The sequence below is a fragment of the Lynx canadensis genome, chromosome C2 (genome assembly GCF_007474595.2).
Source record: "Lynx canadensis isolate LIC74 chromosome C2, mLynCan4.pri.v2, whole genome shotgun sequence".
Classification (NCBI taxonomy): domain Eukaryota; kingdom Metazoa; phylum Chordata; class Mammalia; order Carnivora; family Felidae; genus Lynx; species Lynx canadensis.
Window position 1 is genome coordinate 91552378 of NC_044311.2, and position 24980 is coordinate 91577357.

General features: G+C 35.7%; 1 protein-coding gene across 7 annotated transcripts in view; it reads left to right on the plus strand.

Annotated features, from left to right (window-relative positions):
* The window catches only part of GOLGB1 (golgin B1), an 89492-nt gene that overhangs the window by 24794 nt on the left and 39718 nt on the right, over window positions 1–24980 (plus strand). For 4 of the 7 annotated variants that reach the window (XM_030329457.1, XM_030329456.1, XM_030329458.1 and 1 more), the window contains exons 4-12: window positions 60–212; window positions 2456–2584; window positions 5202–5318; window positions 8201–8323; window positions 9422–9535; window positions 11517–11919; window positions 13926–14017; window positions 21520–21634; window positions 24092–24165. In XM_030329457.1, coding sequence (XP_030185317.1) covers window positions 60–212; window positions 2456–2584; window positions 5202–5318; window positions 8201–8323; window positions 9422–9535; window positions 11517–11919; window positions 13926–14017; window positions 21520–21634; window positions 24092–24165 — 1320 coding nt within the window. Of the gene's footprint in view, window positions 1–59; window positions 213–2455; window positions 2585–5201; window positions 5319–8200; window positions 8324–8792; window positions 9085–9421; window positions 9536–11516; window positions 11920–13925; window positions 14018–21519; window positions 21635–24091; window positions 24166–24980 lie in introns of those variants that run through there. The other 3 variants (XM_030329452.1, XM_030329454.2, XM_030329455.1) reach the window with 3 other exon arrangements.

Below are 24980 nucleotides of genomic sequence, written 5' to 3' on the forward strand. Positions count from 1 at the left end.
ATGTACTAGGTACGTGATGAATAAACATTTATATACTTACCATCATTGTTCTCTGACAGGAAGAAAGAAAAGCTGCTGATAATAAAATAAAAAAACTAAAACTTCATGCTAAGGCCAAATTAACTTCTTTGAATAAGCACATAGAAGAAATGAAGGCACAAGGAGGGACTGTCCTGCCTACAGAACCTCAGTCAGAGGAGCAACTTTCCAAGGTACGGTGACTGGATATAATACACATTTTCTGAGTGGAAAAGCCTCCCATTATAACAGATCTTCCCTAATCACCAAAATTTATGAAGTTACAACACTAAATGTTGTACTTTCTTATTGAGCTTGCAGTCTAGCTGGGCTCTGGGCCACACACAGATAGAAAAAAAGGCCAACAGAAAATATAGAAATGAAATGTGACCTAGGCCTTCAGAGTATTAAAAAAGGCTAACAGGAAAAATATACTGGAGTGAGGAATTTAGATGGGAGAGGCACATACTTTTTGGTGGAATTTCATCTTTGGTTAGAATATTAAACTACATAGTCTGTAAGGTTTCCACCAGCTCTGAATTCTTTTAGTCAGTGACTTGACATAGAATATTCTGCATCTTCATGTGGCCATATATTAGTGGATTAATGTTTCATGCATTGTAACTGAATCAACTAGATTGCCTTGGGCTCCCTGTGAGGGGTGCTTTCTTGGTTTATGACTGTCACCTGTCACCAGCAAAACAATTTAAGATCAGGGTTAGAGGAATAAGGAAAGTGGTGCCTTTTAAGAAAGAGTATTATCCCAACACATTACTATTGCTTTTCTATATGGTTAAACCCCAGATATTCACATTCAACCAGCCATTTAGTGAACAAGAAACTTCAGTTTTTTGAAGTCTAGCAAGGAGCTTTAGAATATAATGGAGGCCGGCATATCACATGTGCACATTGTAGTTGGCCTAGCCTTAACTCTGCCTAAGAGATCTATTTATTTTTATTTTCATTTTCTTTTTTTATTTATTTTTGAGAGAGAGAGAGAGAGAGAGAGACAGAGTGCAAGCAGCCAAGGGGCAGAGAGAGAGGGAGACACAGAATCTGAAGCAGGCTCCAGGCTCTGAGCTGTCAGCACAAAGCCTGATGCGGGTCTTGAACACACAGACTGTGAGTTCATGACCTGAGCTGAAGTCAGAACCTTAACCGACTGAGCCACCCAGGCGCCCCATTATTTTCATTTTCTTAATTCCACCTTGTTCAATGTTTTTAGTTTTGGGAAATGAGGTTGTAATTGATTCTCTAGGCACAACCTTTGGGGTCACTGGTTAGCTTCCTAGTACCCTGGTTAGTCTTTTTTCTCTGGATCTAATGCTCAGAAGACATTACTTTTCCATAGCTTTATTTAACTTCTCAAAACTTATTTTAGGAGCTTTTCTCATTCTTCTCAGATTACTTGTTCATCTAGATTCTTTTCTTAGTTCTTGGTTTTTCCTCTGATAATTGTTTCTTCTCATAGTTGTGGTACCAGCCTGTCTCCCCACGTTGCTTTGTTTCTTCTAACTTTCCCTCTACTATGTTGTTAGATTTTTAAGTTATCCATTTTATACTCTGCTTTTTTTTTTTTTTTTTTTTTTTTTTTTAAGGCCTGAGACCACAACTTCATTTCCTTCTTCTGTTAAATAAGAGGGTTGAATTCAAACGATTTCTAAGTTTCAGCAATTAGTTATAGCAGCTTTATACTATTGGATACCCATTTACAGAGCTAGACAGTCTCTGGAAAGTATAGTCGAAGAAATGACAGCAATCCTCAGATGCTTGACAAAGTATTACGTAGAAGAAAGTATAAAATTATCTTGCATAGTTCTAATAAGCAGACTTGGTTCATTTGAGGGTGGTGAATTCAGTAGGGAGGGAGAGTCTGGTTCAATCTGAGGAAGAACTTTTCGGGGGGAAAAATAGACTTGAAAGATTTGGATTTCCCTTTACTGGGTCTTGTATGATGTTTTACCCCTCACTTAACAGCACCTGTGTTTTCCTAAATTCTGTCCTCTGGTTTTTCAAGGCAGTGAGACTATGAATTTTCTATTAAGTTTTAGTCCTGTGTGGTGCTGACTGGTTTTGTCCTCAGACAAAAAAACCATAAAAATGGGAAACTCAGTATCATTTCTTCCAAGTATTGACTCCCTTCCAGTATCTTCCTGCTTTTGGTTGCCCTCTAGCATTTTCAAGTAGCTGTTTTCCTGTATTGTTCAGAGTTGATAGCTGTTATCTGATTGAGGATGAGTCTAGCAAGGAGCTACCTGGCCATACTAAAATGGGAAAACTCTAAGATTCCTTCCTGGTTGATAGGTCAGGTGTTATTTCTTGCTCCCATTTATGAAACTATAATCAAATAGTTATATAGGGCAAGTTAGAACAAAAGATCACATATGTATTAGTTGTAATTATTTTAAATAAATAACTTTATCTCCTGTGTTTTCAGCATGATAAGAGTTCTACAGAGGAAGAGATGGAAGTAGAAAAGATAAAACATAAACTCCAGGAGAAGGAAGAACTAATTAGCTGTTTGCAAGCCCAACTTACCCAGGCACAGGCAGAGCAAACTACACAGGTAGGGGTGTTTAGTCACCTCATAATCATTAGGTTAATGAATCACTAAGGCCCAATGGATTATTATACCATAAATACATTTTTCTAGATACCCAACAGATGCTTACCTATGTATCTGTCAATTTTCTTTCTTCTTCCCTTTCCTTCCCTCACCAACTTCCCTTCCTTCCTGCCTAAGTCTAGTAATCGGTGTTTGCCATTCGTGGTTGATATTTGTGGATTCCTATTATGCTTTTTTTAAAAAAAATTTTTAATGTTTATTCACCCTTGACAGAGAGAGAGAGAGAGAGAGAGAGAGACAGAGCACGAGTGGGGGAGGGGCAGAGAGAGAGGGAGACACAGAATCCGAAGCAGGCTCCAGGCTCTGAGCTGTAGCACAGAGCCTGATGCAGGGCTCGAACTCACAGACCACGAGATCATGACCTGAGCCGAAGTCTGATGCTCAACCAACTGAGCCACCCAGACGCCCCCTATTATGCTTTTTTAATATATGGTTTCACATATTTTTTATTTCAGAAGAGTTTTCTTGAATTATATAGCTTGTAATATTTGGTATGTTTTCTTCTTTAAGAACTTATATTATCTGTATGTTCCTTTTTTGATTATCTTTAGTATTTGTCACTCTTAGTTCCTTTTTCTTTCTTTCTTCACTGTAACTTTCTTTTTTTTTTTCTTACTTCACTTAAGGCATTCTGTTTTGTGTTTGTTTACTTTTGTGTTATTTCTTGTTTAGATTTCTTTTTCTGAAATTTCTAATTTTGATTTATGTTGTTCTTCTGTGTTTTATATAATTTTCTTTACTTTTTAACAACTTTTGAAATACATGGCGGGTTTGGTTTTTTATTTTATTTTATTTTTAACATGTCTCAGTTCTGTTATTATGATCTTTAAGAATATTATTCTGCTCCTTAGTCTTTTTTTTAATAATAACTTTGTATGAAATTTAACCTTGATCCTTTTATGTTCCTTATTTTTGTGTGCAGTTAATTTTTCTAAACTTTTGGAGAGAGGCTTCGTTCAGGGGAACTTTATTTACTGAAGAGACTTTTCTCTCTCTCTCTCTCTCTCGTATGTGTGTGTGTGTGTGTGTGTGTGTGTCTGTCCAAAGATCTGGCAGCTGGATTCAATAGTAATATAATGTAAACCACATGTATAATTTTAAAAATTTTGTAGTGGCTATATTACAAAAGATAAAGAACAGGAAGGTAAAATTAATTTCAAAAATATTTTTCATTTAGTCCAATATATTCAAAATATACTTTTGAAATTAATATAATTATTTCTGTGTATTTTACTTTTTCTTTTTTTGCACAGTCTGAAATTTAGTGTGTATTTTTACATTATGTCTCAATTTGGGTTACTAAATTCTCATTAGAAATACTTCATCTCTGTGTAGATTTCCTAAAATTTCCAATTGAAAAAGTAGATTCATTTTAAGTTGTTCCGGACATACTTAAACGCTTTCCAATAACTGAACTGAGGGCTGAAACATCATTTCTCGTATGATCTGCATAGGTATCAACTGTGACTCATGTTGTCTGCATAAAGGATTCAGATAAACACATTTCGGTGTTACATGAGTATGTAGGAAAAAAATCATTCAAACTGAGTGAATCCACTGACACTGACTAGATGATGTATTTATTGTAATAGTAGGAATAGCACGCACACTTCTTACTTGTTTAACAATTCAAGAGTATATGACATGATGCAAAGAAGTGAAATATAGTTGAATTTAATGGGAAATAATTTGTACTTTAATTAAAATTAAATTATATTTATAATTAAACTCCTCATTTGCATTAGGCATATTTCAGGCCTTCTGTAGTCACATGTGGCTAGTTGATAATGAATTATACAACATGTGTATAGACCTTTTTCTTCTGTTTCTGTTATCTCTATTCTGTGTAATTTTTATTTCACTCCTAGAAGTTTCTTCTTATTTCCGGTCTGTGTCTTGGAAGGCAGCCCTGAATCTTGGAAGGCAGCCCTGATGAGTCAGTTTTGAGAATTCAGAGGGGCTAGGCTGATCTAGCCTTTTAGTCCTTTTTCCTGTGGATCCCTTACATTTACCCAGTATTGGGGAATGGAAAAGCCCTGCCAATTTAAGCTGCTGTTCTTAGATTGGCCAACTGTGCTTTCCAGTAAGAACTTGTTGGCTATTTGGGGATTTTCCTGTTCTCAAGGCCATTACTGTTGCTCTGTTGCTGCCTTCTTCCTTTGCGTAGGCTCTTAATACCATGCAGGTCTTGTGCCTTTTGGTGGTTTGCTCTGCCTGCTTGTATTTTGGAGTTTGTGGGACTACCTTCCTAATTTCATTGTGAATATTATCTATGGGTTTTTGGTTTTACTATTTAGTTGTGCTGTCTGTTTCAATGTGAGGATTCAGAGAAGTTGAAAAATTGCTGCTATTGCTTCTATTTTCCTCTGACAAATAATTCTGATAATTACTTTTTAAAAACCACTACGCACATGTAGTTCACTTTTGTGTTAAGTGGAAATCAGAAGGATATTGGTAGGTATTGGGGCAAATGAGACGGCGAGGTCAAAGAATTAAGCGTGCTAATTCTTTTGTTTAAATAACTATTTTTTTCCTTCTGTGTCTTCCATTTGATAAGCGCTCAACAGAGGTGGAAGAATTTTTAATTATGAAGCAACAGCTCCAAGAGAAGGAAGAACTCATTAGCACTCTGAGAGCCCAGCTCAGCCAGACGCAGGCAGAACAAGCTGCTCAGGTAGGGGGGAAGGTACCTCATAATGGTTAGAATAAAGAATCATGAAAGTCTAATGGGTTATTACATGACAAGCCAATTCAGATACTTTTTTTCTTTTTTTTTTAGTTTATTTCTTTTGAGAGAAAGAGTGCAAGCAGGGGTGTGGCAGTCCAGGGAGAGAGGGAAAGAGGGAAAGAGAAAGAATCTCAAGCAGGCCCTGCACTGTCAACACAGAGCCCAACATGGGGCTCAAACTGATGAACCATGAGATCATGATCTGAGCCAAAATCAAAAGTCAGACACCCGACCAACTGAGCCACCCAGGTGCCCCAATTCAAACACTTTTGAAAACCTTAGTATATAAAAGTATAGTAACTAGAGGGGCGCCTGGGTGGCGCAGTCGGTTAAGCGTCCGACTTCAGCCAGGTCACGATCTCGCGGTCCGTGGGTTCGAGCCCCCGCGTCAGGCTCTGGGCTGATGGCTTGGAGCCCGTTTCCGATTCTGTGTCTCCCTCTCTCTCTGCCCCTCCCCTGTTCATCCTCTGTCTCTCTCTGTCCCAAAAATAAATAAACGTTGAAAAAAAAAAAATTAAAAAAAAAAAAAAAGTATAGTAACTAGAATGTTACAGTAGAAATGAGAAGGGTATGGTAGTAGAAGAAAATAAAAGTGTTACTATAAAAGTGTTACAATGAAAAAATAATAATAAAAAATAAAATAAATAATAATAAAAAATAATAAAAGTGTTACTATAAAAGTGTTACAATGAAAGTGTTGATAAATTTGCCATAACCTAATTGATGGCTGTTTCTAAGTTCTACAGTCCTGTAATTTGGTTTTAATAGCACACAGAAATTCAGTCTTTTATGATTTGGCTTGTGTTGTTTGGAGGGGACTGGTAAGGTAAACAAAAAGAAATACAAATGATTAGGTCCCTTCTTTCCCTATAGTAAAATCTTACTGAGAAGTTAAATTATAATCAGAAGGTTTCTTAGTATATGATGAGAAAGTGGTATAGGTTACATGATTCAATGTTAAAAGGCACTAGTATTTGACATTCTTCATATTTATTTCTGCTACCAGGACCAGACTGTTTGGACTGGCATCCTCAACTCCTTCTCTCTGGCTGTTTTTCTAAATTTCCAGCTTGACCACCCAACCCTATATTTTTCCCTTGAGAATGCTTTTGACTCGTGAATTTGTTTTTTCCCTTGAAGTATCTTTGCATAATAGTTAATTCTTTCCATTGGGTGTTTAATTTTTTGATAAATTATAATATTAACGGTGTTTTCTGTCCATGGATGGTCTGCTGCTATGTATACAGTTAATATTGTATATCCCGAAATGCTTACTTTTACAAAACTATTAGCTTTTATTGTGTCCGTTTTAGGCAGAAGCACTATATATAATGTAGCATAGAGAAATACAAAATATGTATTTTACTGAGTGGCATAAAACATGGAAAGCCAAGAATATAAATATATTATTAACAGATCCATCATAATGCAAACCATTCAGAATGAGTGAATAGCAAGCATCAACACAAATGGAAAGTATTTTGAGAGATGAAAGAGGTTACCATGAGTGTGATATCCAAGGAAGGTACATGGAAAAATTAGGTAAAACTGTGATGGATAGATATTAATCTCGACAAGATGGGGGAAAGTATTCCATTTGTGAGGAACGGTCTGAGCAAAGTCACAGAGATTAAACAGGAATATGGTACATTTATAGGAAAGGATACGTAGATGCATTTGGTAATGAAGGACTCCAATGCCTATACACTTGCAACACAGGATTCCAGATTCATAGTAATGTCAGAATTAAGACAAAAAAATTACAAAGATTTTTTTCCTACCCAGAAGGAGAGCTGAGATAATTCAAGATGTCATAAATTGAAAAAATTAGCAGTAGTTGAAGGACCAATACAAACTGGGCAAGCTAAGATGAGGTCAGCATACTCAACTACAGGTCTTAAGGAAATGAATAAGTAGGCATTCATATGCAGACACACATGTGCACACGCGTGCACACACACACACTACAGATCTTAAAGAAATGAGTAAGTAGGCATTCATATGCAGACACACATGTGCACGTGCACACACACATAACTGCAGAACAGAGCAAAACAAAAACACTGATGTTAAACAGCTCACAGTCTATTTATTTCCATTTTATTCTGTTAAGAGCCATTTACAAATAAGGGTGATCTAGAAGCCTGCAAGTAATGACACCTGAATATAGTGGTGTCAGGAAGAGGTGGTAAGAGTTTAGAAATATACCAAGGTCTTTGGTAAAAGCAGTTCTTTGAAGATAAGACGAGTCGATATTCCTGATGAACATGGATGCAAAAATTCTCAATAAAATACTAGCAAACTGAATCCAACCAATACATTTAAAAAATCATTCACCACGATCAAATGGGATTTATTCCAGTTGTAGAGAATTTTGAATAAAAGATCCATTAGTTTGAAGTTTGACTTAATAGGGCATGAGATTTTTCACTGAAAGTTTTTGAGCATGAGTGTGATATTGATGTGCCTAGGACTTAACAGAAACCTAATTTCACTTTGTAGGTTTAATATTCTAATCTCTGCAGAACTTTTAAAAACTATACTTCTTGTATATTTAAACATTTTAGTAGCCATGCAAATATAATTTTTAATCACAATTTGTATTTAGGCTGATTTCTGAATTTGATAAGAGGATTTCTCTTACACTGGAAGTTATTGTCAGGCCTGTCTCTCTTTCAGCATTCTCATCCTTGACATTAAAAATTTAATTTAAAAACTCTATTGTCTATCAGTTCTCAGTGTCTATCTTTGGAGAATAGTGTGTGAGTTTTGTTTGTGCTATATTCGGGGAGTGTAACGTGTATAGTTTCTCTGGTGTGTGTCTTTAGTTGAGTTCCATGCAGCAGGTGGTCCGAGAGAAAGATGCCCGCTTTGAAACACAAGTTCGTCTTCATGAAGATGAGCTTCTTCAGTTAGTAACCCAGGCAGATGTGGAAACAGAGATGCAACAGGTGTGTTGCTAAAACTTAGTAGAATGACTGTCATTTGGTTAACTTTTAATTAAATTTTCTACCTTTGCATACTGCTCTCTACTTGGTCTTAGTGTGCTCCTTAATTGGCTTCTTTTTGGTGATCTTGTCTTCTGTTGCATATTAATTATTTATTTTTTCTTGTCCTTACCTTGCCTTTTATGCCTCTAACCAGGTTGTTGGTACTCAAAAGCTAAATTTAATTGGCAAATGTATGTGGTAGTCAGAAATTGGTTTCTCTTCAGTTTGCCAATTGTAGCTGCATTAAAGACCTGATCCAAAGCTTCAAATCAATGAAGCCAGTTTTAAACTTTCAAAAAATCATAAAGATGTAAAGGAGTGATTTGGAAATCATAAAGTCTCTTATTAAATCAATTATTCTAAAAAAATTCATTGGGTATATTTTGGAAATTGGCTTCATTGTTTTTAAGTTTATCATCTACTAACTTGAAGGTATTTGTTTTTATTTAGTGTGTAGTACAGTCTGGTAACTAAAAGTGCTCCAGTGGTATTTCATGGTTGATGCATTTAATTGTTTTTGAGTGAAAACTTCTTCCACGTTCTAAGTAATCCTTCAGAATACACCACTAAATAAAGTTTCAGAATATAGCACTCTTTGAAGTAGTATATTAATATATACATGTATCATTGATTTATTTGTCCAACAAATGTGTATCGAGTGCATGTCCTGTGCATGAAGCTAGAAGAGAAATGGTTCTTGCCTGCAGAGAATGTTCTCTTTGGTGAGTGAGATATACATGTACTTATGTTACTTAGGAGTAGGACATTGACTATATGATTTTAGAAGTGGATGTTTTATTTTCTCTATTAAAAAGCCTCCCTAATTCAGGGGCTTGCTTGTGTCTTAGTTTGGTTGTTGTCAGTGTACTGGAGAAGGCAATTTCGGAGATTCTTTTTTGTGCTGGAGGGGGAGCATGGCATGCTGGTGTCCCACTCTTTAATCTGTCATCTCAACATCCAAAAAACAGAAGTACACAAATCTACGTAATATTTCGAAAGGTAAGCAGATAATGGTGCTCATTGGTTTAGCACATTGTATCTAAAACATTTCCTTCTCAGAAATTAAGGGTGCTGCAGAGGAAGCTTGAAGAGCATGAGGAAGCCTTATTGGGCCGTGCTCAGGTGGTGGACTTACTACAACAGGAGCTGACTGCTGCCGAAGAGAAAAACCAGGTACTGCCTCGTGATCTTTACTGCCTATCTTAGGAGTGGAGTATTCATTTCCACTTTAGTTTCCCAGGCAGCACATATAACATCATAAGCCTTCTTTTTAAAGTTTATTTATTTATAATTTTTTTAATGTTTATTTATTTTTGAGAAAGAGAGAAAATGGGGGAGGGCAAAGAGAGATAGAGACACAGAATCCAAAGCAGACTCCAGGCTCAGAACTGTCAGCACAGAGCCCAACGCAGGACTTGATCTCATAGACCGCAAGATCATGACCTGAGCCAAAGTAAGACACTCAACTGGCTAAGCCACAACCCGAGCGCCTCTCATTTATTTTTGAGAGAGAGAGAGAGCGAGAGAGCATGTACACATGGAGGAGTGGAGGAGGGGCAGAGAGAAAGGGAGAGAGAGAGAATCCCAAGCAGGCTTTGTGCTGTCAATGGGGAGCCCAGCTTGGGGCTCTGTCTCATGAATCGTGACAGCATGATCTGAGCCAAAATCAAAAGTCAGACACTTAACCAACTGAGCCACCCAGGCATTCCATAACATCGTAAGCCTTCTGAGAATCGGTGCCATTCATTCTTTCAACAAATACCCTGTGCTTACATGGTGGTGATATAACGATAAGCTTACCTTTTGTATCTTTTATTCTTGCTTTTTCCTTTGTGCTTTTAGGTCTTATGCAATTTTAGGTTTGGTCCTGGGTCTCTAGCCCCATGCTTCACCTATGCTTATTGAATTCACTATGCTTATTGAAATGAAAGAATGAATTTATAGCTCATGAAGCCTAGTTTCTGTAGAATGTCATACTGTCTTCTAGTGAGTTTCCTTTCTGTTAGTTTGCTCCTTTGGTATCTCGAATGGTTCTTGTGCCTGATTTTTACTATCCCTTGTTTGTTTTTGTTGATTTTCTGTTGGCTTGAAATAATCCCACCATGCAGTATTCCCTGAATCTAAAGTGATCAGACAAAGATGTTCTAAAATCTTAAGCTCAAGTATCCCATCCCAGGCTGTAACCCATCCTGTCATTCCCTTTCTCAGGCTGTCTTGACCTTTATTCTCATTGAGATCCTTCGGTCCTTTCACTTTGTTCCTCTGGTGTGTTAGTTCTTTCTTGGCCTCTCTCCTTTCCCCATCTGCTGTTGATCCATGTTTGACCATTTGGAATACTCTTTTATCAGACCTTAGGTTCCCTATGTCCTTGTCTTATCACATTCAGGTAGCCAAATCCTAATGTAGAATCGGTGCTATAGTCCAGATTCTTTGCTTATTCATCTGGGTGCTGCGTGCTGCTGGAGAAAGTCAATCATCTTCTTTCTTCTTAATTTTCAACTCTTCTTGAGAAGGACGTCTTGCATAGAAACATGTTCCCAGATCTCCCATCCTAATAAAACCTATATCCTGATCCCGAGGCTCCTCTCACTGTCTTCAGGCAGTTAGGTTCAAATCTCAGTTGTGCCTCTTACTAGATAGTTACTATACAAATAGTTACAACTATGTGACTTTTGGCAAATTTCCCTTTTTCTCTGCTCCTGTTAATACCTAAGTATCTCTCTCATGGCCTCTATCACTTTTGAATTATAATTATCTGGTTAAATGTGACTCCCACTGAACTCTGAGTTCCATGAGGGCAGGAACGACATTCATTCATTCATTCATTCATTCGTTCATTCAATATTTATTGAGTACCAGGTACTCATTGTGGCATGCACTATGCTTGGTGCTAGAGAACAGTGATGATAAAGTCCCTTCACTTATTGAACTTATTTTGTAATGGGAGAGACAGAAAATAAAAGATGACGCACAAATAAGTATGTATGAATAGAAACTGTTAAAAGTATCAAGGAGCAAATACAGGGTCTTATGCAATTTTAGTTTTGGTCCTGGGTCTCTAGCCCCATGCTTCACCTAGAACAGGTACTTCACTATGCTTATTGAAATGAAAGAATGAATTTATAGCTCATGAAGCTTTGTCTTTTTTTCTTAGATTCTCTCTCAGCAGTTACAGCAGATGGAAGCTGAGCATAATACTTTAAGGAACACTGTGGAAACAGAAAGACAGGAGTCCAAGATTCTAATGGAAAAGATGCAACTTGAGGTGACAGAGAGAAAATTATCTTTCCATAACCTGCAGGAAGAAATGCATCATCTTCTGGAGCAGCTTGAGCAAGCAGGTCAAGCCCAGGCTGAACTACAGTCCCGGTACAGTGCTTTAGAGCAGAAGCACAAAGCAGAAATGGAAGAGAAGATCTCTCACATTTCGAGTCTTCAGAAGACTGAGCAAGAGCTACATTCTGCCTGTAATGCTCTAAAGGAGGAAAATTCAAAGCTTCTCCAAGATAAGAGTGAACAGGCAGTTCATTCAGCCCAGGCTATTCAACAACTGGAAGGTCAGTATTTGGTTGCTTTTCAAGTCTACTTGGTTAGCACCTAAGTGTCTCCTACTTCAGAATTTCAGGGATATGTTAATGACATCATTTGCTCAAAGCAATTGAATCATTAGCAGAATTACGAAAGACATCTCTTCTGAACTCTTTGTCATTTTTCCTATCTCTGGCTGAAGTTATAATCTGACTTAATATTATAATTATCATTACAGAAATAAAAACTATTGATAATGATGTGTCATGTATTAAAAAGAATGCTATGTGAAACATGACTGTGATCTGAAAGTTTCAGTAACTGAAATGAGTAGGATTTGTTTTTTGTTTTCTTCAAATTTTTCTTTAAATTTTAGTTAACATACAGTGCAATATTGGTTTCAAGAGTAGAATTCAGTGATTCATCACTTACATACAACACCCAGTGCTCATCATAAGTGCCCTCCTTATACCTATCACCCATCTAGTCCATCTCCCATCCACCTCCCTCTGATAACCCTCAGTTTGTTCTCTGTCTTTAAAGAGTCTCTTTTAGTTTGTTTCCCTCTCTCCATGCCACCCCCCATATGTTCATCTGTTTTGTTTCTTAAATTCCACATATGTGTGAAATCAGATGGTATTTGTCTTTCTCTGACTTATTTCACTAGCATACTACACTCTAGTTCCGTCCACATTGTTGCAAATGGCAAGATTTTGTTCTTTTTGATGGATGAATAATATTCCATTGTATATATATGCCACATCTTTATCCATTCATCAGTCTATGGACATTTGGGCTCTTTCCATAGTTTGGCTGTTGTTGATAATGCTGCTATAAACACTGGGGTGCATGAATCCCTTCGAATACGATTTTTGTATCCTTTGGGTAAATACCTAGTAGTGCAACTGCTCGATCATAGGGTAGTTCTATTTTTAACTCTTTGAGGAACCTCCGTACTATTTTCCAGAGTGGCTGCACCAGTTTGCATTCCCACCAACAGTGTAAGAGGATTCCCCTTTCTCCACATCCTCATTGACACCTGTTGTTTCTTGTGTTGTTATTTTTACCCAATAAATGAGTAGGATTTGAATTAATTTTTGGGAAACTCAGGCTAGATCTAGGTACATAGGTAGGGAAACTGAATGGTGTGGAATCATCCTTACTTGTAAAGATGGATCTGAATGCTTTTCTTAAAGGTAAAAAGTTCTTTTTAAGGAAAATCTTTATCCTTTAAGAAGGTCTAATGAAAACTTATTTTTTAAAAAAGTTTTATTATTAAAGTAATACATGCTTCTAATTTAATTCGAAGAGATTGGCATACATTTGAAGGAAAGATTTTAGAAAAACTTAAGCTGAAGATCTGTATTGAGGAGTTGAACATTAACCAGAAAGCCTTGAGAGGCATTACATGGGAACAGTGTGTTACATGAGCACACTGTCCTCTTAACTGGACCATATTTATGTGCAGAGTTGTGCCATATTATCTTGGTGGGACTCATAATGATTCAGTGTAGAGTGAAGAAAATAAAATTTAAAAATACTAAAGGCATTTTCAAGGGGTTAAGGAAAAATGACTTTGTAAAAAATTCTAATCCTGTTTTATTTTACCTTTTAAGGAAGTGGTTTACGGAGATGCCTTTTGGTCCTTCAGAGCATGTGAACAGTTAAAACATGACATTGGCATAATTTTAATTAAGATAACTGGAGTAAGGGGTGCCTGGGTGGCTCAGTCGGTTGAGTGACTGACTTCGGCTCAGGTCATGATCTCATGGTCTGTGACTTTGAGCCCCATGTTGGGCTCTGTGCTGACAGCTCTGAGCCTGGAGCCTGCTTTGGATTCTGTGTCTCCCTCTATCTCTGCCCCTCCCCCACTCATGCTCCGTCTGTCTCAGAAGTAAATAAACATTAAAAAAAAATATTTAAAAAAAGATAACTGGAGTAAGCAGCATGTGGTATATCTCTAGAAGATAACAATTTACCAAGTTTCAGACTTGCAGCAGAAATCATTTTTATTTACTTACTTTCCTTTCCTTAGAGCAAGTCAAATTTCTAAGCAGACCAACCTTGCAACAACATGAAGCAGCATCTCAGACTTCTCTCCCAGATGTTTATACTGAGGATACACAGGTAATTAAATGTTTACTTCTTACGAATATGATCTGTCTTTGCTATATCTATACTTGAGTGCTCTAATGAGAATTTATTCCAGAAAGTAGTATAAACTTTCTGTCTCTTCTGCCTGATAGGATGCTTTTTTAAAAAAAATTATTTATGTATTTTGAGAGAGACAGAGAGGGTGTGAGCAGGGGAAGAGCAGAGAGAAAGGGAGAATCCCAAGCAAGCTCCACACTGTCAGTGCAGAGGCCAATATGGGGCTCAGACTCAAGAAATTGTGAGATCATGACCTGAGCTGAAACCAAGAGTCAGACACTTAACCAACTGAGCCACCCAGACGCCCTGATAAGATGCTTTTTTGGAGGTGATTCCATTTGAAAGGAATCATGAAAGCCATTCATTTAGTGTCTCAAGAGTGATTAATGAGGAAATAATAGATAATAAGTACCATGATCTCAGGAGCCTTTCTGATTCTAAGGTCTTAGAATTCTGATTTGGAAAGAAATCATTATTTTTGATTTTATAATCCCTTTTATCAGCTGAGAAGTCAATTTTGTTTTTGGTAGACTGAGATTTGATCAGCTTAATGTACACAATTTCATCTAACCAGATGTTTAAGTCTATTATAGAAATCATAATGCTCTCATTAAGTAACAGTAGAAACTTTAATTGCCAATTAGCTGTTGATTGGCCCATATATTCTCTTTTCCTTCTGTAAAAATCTCTGTGAGAAGCTAGATTGTAATCATCATAAGGCTGTTACGGAGCATGATTATCAGAACAAGGAGAGTTAGTTTGATGCTCTTAATTGGCTAGTGTCAAGCTGGGATAACTGGATTCATTCATCTCCATTATAAGCTATACCCTTCCAAACTGACAGACATATTGACCAGCAGAGTTCCATGGTCCCTGGGCAGTACTGTACACTGATAAAAATTTTTGTTTCCTGGCTTCTAGCATCTAGCTTTCCAATCTCTTCTGTTCTCAAAATCACAACTTTTCCCTCTAATGTTTAAAGACATTTATCAATAATTTCAAAAAATTTAAAGAATATGATAGTGAATACCTCTATATCCACTATCTGGGTTCTGTCAACATTTTACTAAAAAACAAGCAAAACAAAACAAAACAAAACAAAACATCTTACTGTATTTGCTTTATAAAACATCTGTCCGTTTATCCATCCACTACCTCATCTTAATTTTTTATGTATTTCACAGGAAGTTGTAGATACATTTTTCTCTAAATATTCCAACATGCATATCGTTGACTAGATTTTAATATTTATTTATAGTTTTTTTCTTTTGAAGTAAGATTTATGAAACATGAAATGTATAAATATTAAATGTACCATTCATTGAGTTTTGTCAAATGCATACACTACTGTTACCCCAAATCCCTATCAAGATATATCACTATCTCCCCACGAAGTATTCTCATACCTTTTTGAAGCCAATCACATCCTAACCTTCTAGAGATGACCAATGTTCTGTTTTTTCACCACAGATTAATTTTGCCTGTTTTCCAGAGTCATGTAAATATATGTGCTCTTTTGTGTAAAGTTTCTTACACTCAGCCTGTTTTGAGATTCATCCATATTGCTGCATATATTATACTGTACTTTTTATATTGCTGAGAAGTACTTAATTTTGTGAATATATTGCATTTTCCTTTTGCATGACTGTGCTGTAATTTCCTGTTGATGATTTCCTGGGCTTTGGCCATTATGAATTAAGCTGCTATAAACATTCTTTTTTTTTTTTTTTTTTTTTTTTTTTATATATGAAATTTATTGACAAATTGGTTTCCATACAACACCCAGTGCTCATCCCAAAAGGTGCCCTCCTCAATACCCATCACCCACCCTCCCCTCCCTCCCACCCCCCATCAACCCTCAGTTTGTTCTCAGTTTTTAACAGTCTCTTATGCTTTGGCTCTCTCCCACTCTAATGTCCTTTTTTTTTTTTTTTTTTTTTTTTTTTTTCTCCTTCCCCTCCACCATGGGTTCCTGTTAAGTTTCTCAGGATCCACATAAGAGTGAAACCATATGGTATCTGTCTTTCTCTGTATGGCTTATTTCACTTAGCATCACACTCTCCAGTTCCATCCACGTGGCTACAAAAGGCCATATTTCATTTTTTCTCATTGCCACGTAGTATTCCATTGTGTATATAAACCACAATTTCTTTATCCATTCATCAGTTGATGGACATTTCGGCTCTTTCCATAATTTGGCTATTGTTGAGAGTGCTGCTATGAACATTGGGGTACAAGTGCCCCTATGCATCGGTACTCCTGTATCCCTTGGGTAAATTCCTAGCAGTGCTATTGCTGGGTCATAGGGTAGGTCTATTTTTAATTTTCTGAGGAACCTCCACACTGCTTTCACTGTTGGTGGGAATGCAAATTGGTGCAGCTATAAACATTCTTGTACAGGTATTTGTGAGGACATACGTTTTCATTTATCTTCAGTAAATACTAGTTGAGGAATTGCTGGGCCATAGCGTATGTATTTAGCTTTATAAGAAACTGCTGAATCATTTCCCAAAGTGGTTGTATTATTTTACATTGCCACCTAAAATATATGAGAGTTCTAGTTGTTCCACATCTTCTCCAAGATTTGATATTGTCAATTTAAAAAATGTTAGCCATTTTAATGGGTGCTTGGTGGTATCTCATGGTTTTAATTTGCATTTCCTTGATGAAAAATGATATTGAACATTTTTTCTTGAGATTCCTGGCTTTATATATCTTATTTTGATCAAGTGTCTTTTCAAGTTATTCCCCCATTTAAAAATTGAAGTTCTTTGTCTTTTTATTATCAAGTAGTAGGGATTCTTTATATATCCTGAATGCCAATTTATTTTCAAATCTGTTTCGTGACTATTTTCTCCCACACAGTGGCTTGCCTCCTACTCATATTCTTCATGTCTTTTAATTAGTAGACATTTTATAATTTTGATGAAACCTGTTATTTATCTATTTTTTTTTTTGTTATAATTTTCTGTGCCCTAACTAGGAAACCTTTGCTTAATGCCAAGTCATGAAGTTTTTGTCTTGTTTTCTTCCACAAGCTTTACGGTTTTAGCCTTCCCAGTTAAGTCTCTGAACCTCAGAATTTTTGTGTGTAGTGTAAGGTAAGGATCAAGGCTTATTTTTTCCCCCATATAGATGTCCATTTGTTTCAGCACTATTTCTTGAAAAGACTTTACTTTCCTCATTGGATTTCTTTGGTATATTTGTTGAAAATCAAATGATTACTAGGTCCATTTCTGAACTTAGTATTCTGTTGTCTTGATCTGTTTGTCAGTCCTTATGCCAGTAACACACTGTCTTTACTACTTTGAGTGTAGTTAGTCTTGAAGTCAAGTAGTATAAGTCTTTTGATTTTGTTCTTCTATTCAAGATCGCTTTATTACAGGTACATATCCACAGAAAGTATATAGTCTGTGTTCTCAAATTGTATTAAAAAAAAAAAAAAAACGAAAGAAAGCTGGGTGGGATTTTGAGTTGGCACTGTGTTGAATCTATAGATCAATTTAGGGAGAACTGACATCTTAACACTACTGAACTTATCAATCCATGAGCAAATGTAGTATATTTTCCCACTTATTTTGATCTTCTTTAATTTCCTTCAGTGATGTTTTATAGTTTTCATTGGAGGGGCTGTGCACATTTAAAAGTTTATTCCAAAGTAGTTCATGCCTGTTGATGCTATTGTAGATGGAATTATTCTAATTTCAGTTTCCAGCTGTTTGCTGCTAATATGTAAATGTACAATTGAATTTTGCTTAGTAACTTTATGTTATCTGAACTTGACAAATATTCATTTTATTAGTTCTAGTCTCTTTTTATAGATTCCTTGGATTTTCTAAGTAAACCGTCATGTCATCTCCAAATAAAGATGACTTTTACTTCTTTCTAATCTTTATGTCTTTCTTTTTTTTATGCAATAGCTAGGACCTTCATTTTCATTACACTATTTCATAAAGTGGTGAGATTCTTGTATTGTTCCTGATCTTATGGGAAAATGTTCCATATTTTACCATTAGCTATGGTTACCATTAACTTTAGGTTTTCAATAAATGTCCTTTACTGGATTGAGGACATTCCCCTCTATTTCTAGTTTTCTGAGAATTGGCATTGAATTTTGTCAAATGCTTTTTCTGCATTTTTCTAAATGCACATATGGATTTTCTTTTATATTCTGTTAATGTGGTACAGTATTTTAATATTAAACCACCCTTGTTTTTTGTTGGGATAAATCCCACTTGGTCATGAAGTATTATCCCTTTAATACATTACTGAATTTGATTTGCTACTATTTTGTGAAGGATTTGGTATCCATATTCATGAAGGATATCAGTCTATAATTTTCTCTTTGTTTTATAATATCTTTGTCAGATTTTGATATTAAGATTGTGCTGGCCTCATAAGACAAGCTTGAAAGTGTTCCTTTTTATTTTCTGAGAGTTTAAGATTGGTATTAAATGTCTGAAAGAATTCAACAGTGAGACTGTCTGAGTCTAAAATTGTAAAAGAAAGAAAGAAATTGAATTTCTTTTACAGGTATAATGCTAATAAGATTTTTTTCATTTTATGTCAGTTTGGGTTTTTTTGTTATTGTTGTTGAGATTTTGCCCATTTCATTGAAGATGTCTAGTTTTTGTCATATTGTTGGTTATAATATTCCCTCTTTATCCTTTTAATGCCCACAGCTTTTTAGTGGCACTCACCCTCATCCCAGTCCCTATTGTTTTTTAAAAACTGAGATATAATTGATACATCATTGTATAAGTTTGAGGTGTACAAAGTATTGATTTGATTCATTTATATTTTACAGTATGATTACCTTAGCCTTAGCTAACACCTCCATCATGTCACATAATTATCACTTCTGTTTTGTGGTGAGAATATTGAAGATCTAGTCTCTCAGCAACTTTCAAGTATGTGATACAGTATCATTAACTGTGTATCACAGTGCTGTAAATTAGCTCTCCAGGACAGAATTTGTTCATCTTCTCACTGCAAGTGTATATCCTTTGATCAAAATTCCCTCAATTTATGCTTTGTTTTCCTGAGCAGTGTTACTAGCAATTATTCCACTTCTTATTTTTTTTAAATCTTTTCAAAGAACTAGCTTTGGCTTTGTTGATTTTCTCTGTTACTGGTCTGTTTTCACTTTCATTGATTGTTGCTTTCTGGTATTTCTTTCTACTTAATTGGTTTTACTTTGTTGTTCTTTTGCTAACCTCTCAAGGTAGAACTTTATATCAAAGGTTTAAGTTTTTTTTCCCTCATGTGAGCATTTTTCATTTAAAGTTACACAATTCTCTCAAAGTCCATAGTTTGATATATTTTTTATTGTTCATTTTTTATTGTTCATTTTCCTTGCGATTTCTTCTTTGTGGATTATTTAGAAGTGTGTTGTTTAACATCTAGAAATTTGGTTTTATTTCCAGATATTTTATTATTATTGATTTGTAATTGGATTTCATTGTGATCAGATAATATGCTGTATATGATTTAAAATCCTTTGACATTTTTTAGAGACTTGTTTTATGATACAGCCTGTGTTCTTTCTTGGTGATCATACCTTGTGTACTTGTAAAGGATGTATATTCTGTAGTTATTGGATTCTGGAATTGTCTATTTTTCCTTTTAATTGTCATTTTTTGCTTTGTAATTTGAATTTCTGTTATTAATTACCTTTACATTTATGATTTTATGTCTTCTGAGGAAATGTTCTTTATTTCATTTATAAAATGTTACTCTATCTCTAGTAACATTTCCTTACTTGAAGTTCTTTTTTTATCTGATATTGATAAAAGAACTCTAGTCTTCTGATGTTTACTGTTTGTATAGTATATTCTTTTCTATCCTTTTACTTTCAAGTTACTCTTTCTTTAAAGTGAATGTCTTATCTACCCTATGACCCAGCAGTAGCACTGCTAGGAATTTACCCAAGGGATACAGGAGTACTGATGCATAGGGGCACTTGTACCCCAATGTTTATAGCAGCACTCTCAACAATAGCCAAATTATGGAAAGAGCCTAAATGTCCATCACCTGATGCATGGATAAAGAAATTGTGGTTTATATACACAATGGAGTACTACGTGGCAATGAGAAAGAATGAAATATGGCCCTTTGTAGCAACATGGATGGAACTGGAGAGTGTGATGCTAAGTGAAATAAGCCATACAGAGAAAGACAGATATCATATGTTTTCACTCTTATGTGGATCCTGAGAAACTTAACAGAAACCCATGGGGGAGGGGAAGTAAAAAAAAAAAAAAAAAAAAAAGACGTTAGAGTGGGAGAGAGCCAAAGCATAAGAGACTGTTAAAAACTGAGAACAAACTGAGGGTTGATGGGGGGTGGGAGTGGGGGGAGGGTGGGTGATGGGTATTGAGGAGGACACCTTTTGGGATGAGCACTGGGTGTTGTATGGAAACCAATTTGACAATAAATTTCAAAAAAAAAAAGTGAATGTCTTAAAAGCAGCATAAAGTTTGGTTATGCTCTTTTATTTCTTCTCATAATCTCTACTTTATAATTAGAGTGTTTAGTGTCCATTTAATGTAATTATTGATACGATTGGATTTAGCTGTACCGTTTTTTCTTATTTGGGATTTGATAATTCATTTTTTCTTCTTTCATTGATTTTCCTTCTCACACTCTGGCTGGTGTGTTTGCCCCAAAGTCTGTTTCCTTGTTTTTCAAGATCTCATTCTGAGGCTTTTCTGTCAGTGTTTTACTTGCTCCTTGTAATGCAAACCGGGAACTTCCCTTAGAATAAGTCATAGAATCCTTAAACTCATCTCTTGCCATTTCTTTAAACATTAAGTGAAGATTTGGGGCTGAGTAGGCTGTAAAGACTATCAAGGCTCAAAAATTCTACACTTTTATGAAGAATTGTATAGAAAATCCCCTTGGCGGAGAAAAACCTGTATAAAACGACAGACAACTAAAGATGTGTCCAAATGAGATATTTGCCTCACTAGGAAAACAAAACCAATATGGATGCATAAATGAAGCACAAGATAATTTTTATTATCCTTGGAAAAAACAAAAACAGTTATGGCTCTTCTTCTTTTTAAAGATTATATATTAACTTTTGTCCCTGTTCTTCTTTGGGAGTCACTCTTCATGTTTAGTCTCCTACAAGAGAGTGATCTGGTTATCAAGTGGCATTAAGCAAACTTTGTAATGTTACTTATGGACCTGAAAATGTTTTTTCTTGTGCAATAGACTTGAGATTTCTGTCTTTGTAATCCAGTGCCTGTTCTTAAATTTGAAAGCCAATGAACTAGAAGTTTGTGTGAAAATTTTTCTATCTTCTGATAAAAAGCATTACTTTAAAGATGAGCTAGGCAAATAAGTAGATGCCATATTTAAAGTATTTTCATGGCTGGAGAACTTTTAGAAGACAAAAATGCCAGAGGCTATCTGGGCATTATGTGAGGGTTTTTCACTGAGAATCATTAATTTGTTGTCTTTCTACATTTTAGGTAGTCACTGAGGAGAATATTGCCTTTTTGCAGAAGAAAGTGGTAGAACTAGAGAATGAAAAGAGAGCTTTGCTCCTTAGTTCTATAGAGCTGGAGGAGCTGAAAGCTGAGAATGGTACGTATAAATGAAAACCATAATTCTCTGTCTTCTCAACCCACATGCTTCTACTTTTATCACTATACATGTATAACATGTAGATTTTCTGATTCGATGACAATGATCTTAGCACAGCTGGTGGTTATTAAAGATAGGATTAATACACAATGACCAATTAGAGCATCATACCCGTGTTTATGTAAGTATAACATTTTACATTATGGGATGTAAATGCTGCAGGATATCAGTATTTTGGAGTGGTCAAGGGATCTTTTCAGGAGCTTGAATAGGACCTTAATGGCTTGAATAGGACCTTAATAAGAGGATGAATTTTTAAAGAGGCAAAATGATGAGAGAAAGGGTATTCCCGGTAATACATTTTGGGGATGAAGTAACAGAGATCAGTGTAAAATAAAGGTCCAAAAGTAGAAAACATTTTGAGTTTTGCTCATGCTATATACTACTTACAACCCTATCCCTTTCGTTTAGTCAGGCTAATTCTTACTCATCTTTCAGACCTCAACTAGGGTACTTTACCAAGTAAAGTTTGTACCATTTCTTTTTATTTTTTTTTTAATGTTTATTTACTTTTGAGAAAGAGAGAGAGAGACAGAGCCCGAGTGGGGGAGGGGCAGAGAGAGAGAGAGGGAGACACAGAATCTGAAGCAGGCTCCAGGCTCTGAGCTGTCAACAAGGGGCTTGAACTCACGAACTGTGTAATCATAACCTGAGCTGAAGTCGGATGCTTAACCAGCTGAGCCACCCAGGTGCCCCAAGTTTGTACCTTTCTTAAACTCTAGAGACAGTATTTCCACCTTAACCATTTTTCAGTTCTACTTAGCTGGGGATTATATATCTGTATTAGACTGTTCCCACCATTGCTAATATATAAAGAACACCACAAATTCAGCTCATTAATCAACCCACTTAAAGCACTTCTTTGAGACTTTCTCCATGATGCTTATTTTGCAGTTTTGCAAACAGTGCCTATCACTGTCATGTAGCTCATTATAGTTTAGAGGTGTTACACCAGTTCCATTCTCTTTGCTTTTTCCTGCAAGGATCACTGCCCTTAAGGTTTTCTGTATTAGTTTTTGTGTTTGGTTTTAGGTTACCTTTGCTTTATGTGTCATATTCTATTCAACTCCCCTTTTGCACTTCCGTTTCTACCACTGTACCTCTTCCTCAAATAATCTTGTGAGATGTCTGAACACATTATATAATACTGTCTCAAATTCATTTGTTTCATGAATTGTCATTCATTCATTTAGCAGATTTCTGTGGTACCTATTTTATGTGCCAAGCAGTAATCTAGTTGCTGTGATAACTTGCCTAACACATTACAGGGGAAGATAGGCCATGAACAGATTTATAAATAAGAAAATTTCAGAACATGATAAGTATTAGGATAAAAATAAAATAAAATAGATAACTGCAAGTATGCCTGGGGGAAGAGGAAAGCAACATTAGAGTCATTAGGATAGGCCTCTCTGAGAGCTTGAAACCTGAATGAAGAAAAGGGGACAGCCGTGCAAAAAGGCCAAGCAAGAAGCATTCCAAGCAGAGAAAAAAGCAGTGCAAATACTATGAAATCTGAATAAACTTGATATGTTTGCAGACAGAAATAAAGTCAATATTTTGGGAGGAGAGTGAGCAAAAAAGGGCCAGTGCAGAAGAAAAGGTTGTAGAATAGGTGGGGTGAACTCATGAGAGCCCATGTAGGTCATGTTAAGACATTTAGATGTAGTATAAAATGCTTTTTTTATCTTTAATATATCTGTCTTAGCTTCTCAGAAAAAGTATAAACTTCTTGGGGGCATGTTAATACTCAGTGTTTTTATCCTCCAAGGTACTACTACCCTTTTTAGATATATGTATCAAAATAGAACATGGGGTAGAACTTAGAAGATTGGATTATGATCCCAGCTCTCTGTGAACTAGCTGTAGGTCATGTCATTTCAATGTTTCTTTATATGATCATTGAGGAGATTAGATAGCTGTGTTCTAGTGCTAAAATTTGATGTCTTCATAAACATATGTGAAAGAACATTGAAGACCTTTAAGTGCTATATGAATGTAAGATGTATATTATGAACACAGTAGGGTTATGGATAAATCAAGGCAAATTTATTACCCTAGAAGTCCCAAATTGTGCCACAGAAATAGCTGCTACTCTTCACATGCTCTGGCATCCTTCTCCTCTAAAGCCCTCCACTATTTATATACTTCATTCAGATTAACTATCATCACCTAGAACCATTCTGTCTTTTTCCCCACCATTCTGTCTTATATCACGTCTTCTCTTGCCATTTCTTTTTGATAAAATAAGCCTTTTATCTTCCCAAAACTATTTTGTTTATTTCTTTCCTCTTGGATTATATCATGCATCTCAAATAGCCTCACACACAATCATGTCTCTGTTTTCTCAAACACTCTACATAAATCATCTAAGGATATTTATTTTGTGACTTTCAGAAAAACTGTCTTCTCAGATTACTCTCCTGGAGGCTCAGAATAGAAGTGGAGAGGCAGATAGAGAAGTCAGTGAGGTAAGTGATATGTTCTTAAAATAACCAGAATGTGAACTAGATCAAGAGAAGTTAGCTTCAAACCTAAACATTTCAGCAACTTTCTAATGTTGACAGAGAATTACATTATCTAGAAATGAGATCTATTTAAGAAAGTTATAATGGTTATTATTTCCCATTTGGTCTCATTTATATCAAAATATTGGATTTTTTTTTTTTATTTGTCCTGAACCAGAATACAAGTATAGTAGCCATTTGTTTGGGATTTGATAATTCATTTCTCATACTGGGTTATTATTTATCTCAACTTCTTTGCCCATCTCGGAAAAGTTTCTCAGGAGATTAGATAAAATCTCTAGTTCCCCTCCACTAAATTGGCATAGTTTCATTTAGGATTATATTAAAAAGAGTATTTTTGAAGAATGGTGCTTTTTATAACCTGAAAATTACTATAAGAATGTGTGATTCCTAAATATTCTGTTGTTTTAAGAAGTCAGTGATAGAGTCATAAGTGGCCTTGAAGAATAATGTAACTTCTTAACAGAAGTGTCTGCTTAATTATATTAGAGTTCTTCAGAGAAACAAAATAGGGAGTGTGTATATATGTAGAGAGAGAGATTTATTTTAAGGGAATTAGTTCATGCAATTGTGGGAGCTAGCAAATCCAAAATCTAGAGGGTAGGCCAGCAGGCTAGAGACTGAGGGAAGAATTACAGTTCGAGTCTAAAGGCAGTCAGGTGGCAGAATTCCCTCTGTTTGGAGGTGGTCAGTCTTTTTTTTTTTTTTTTGGTTAAGGCCTCAACTGATTAGATGAGGCCCACTTACATTGTGGAGGG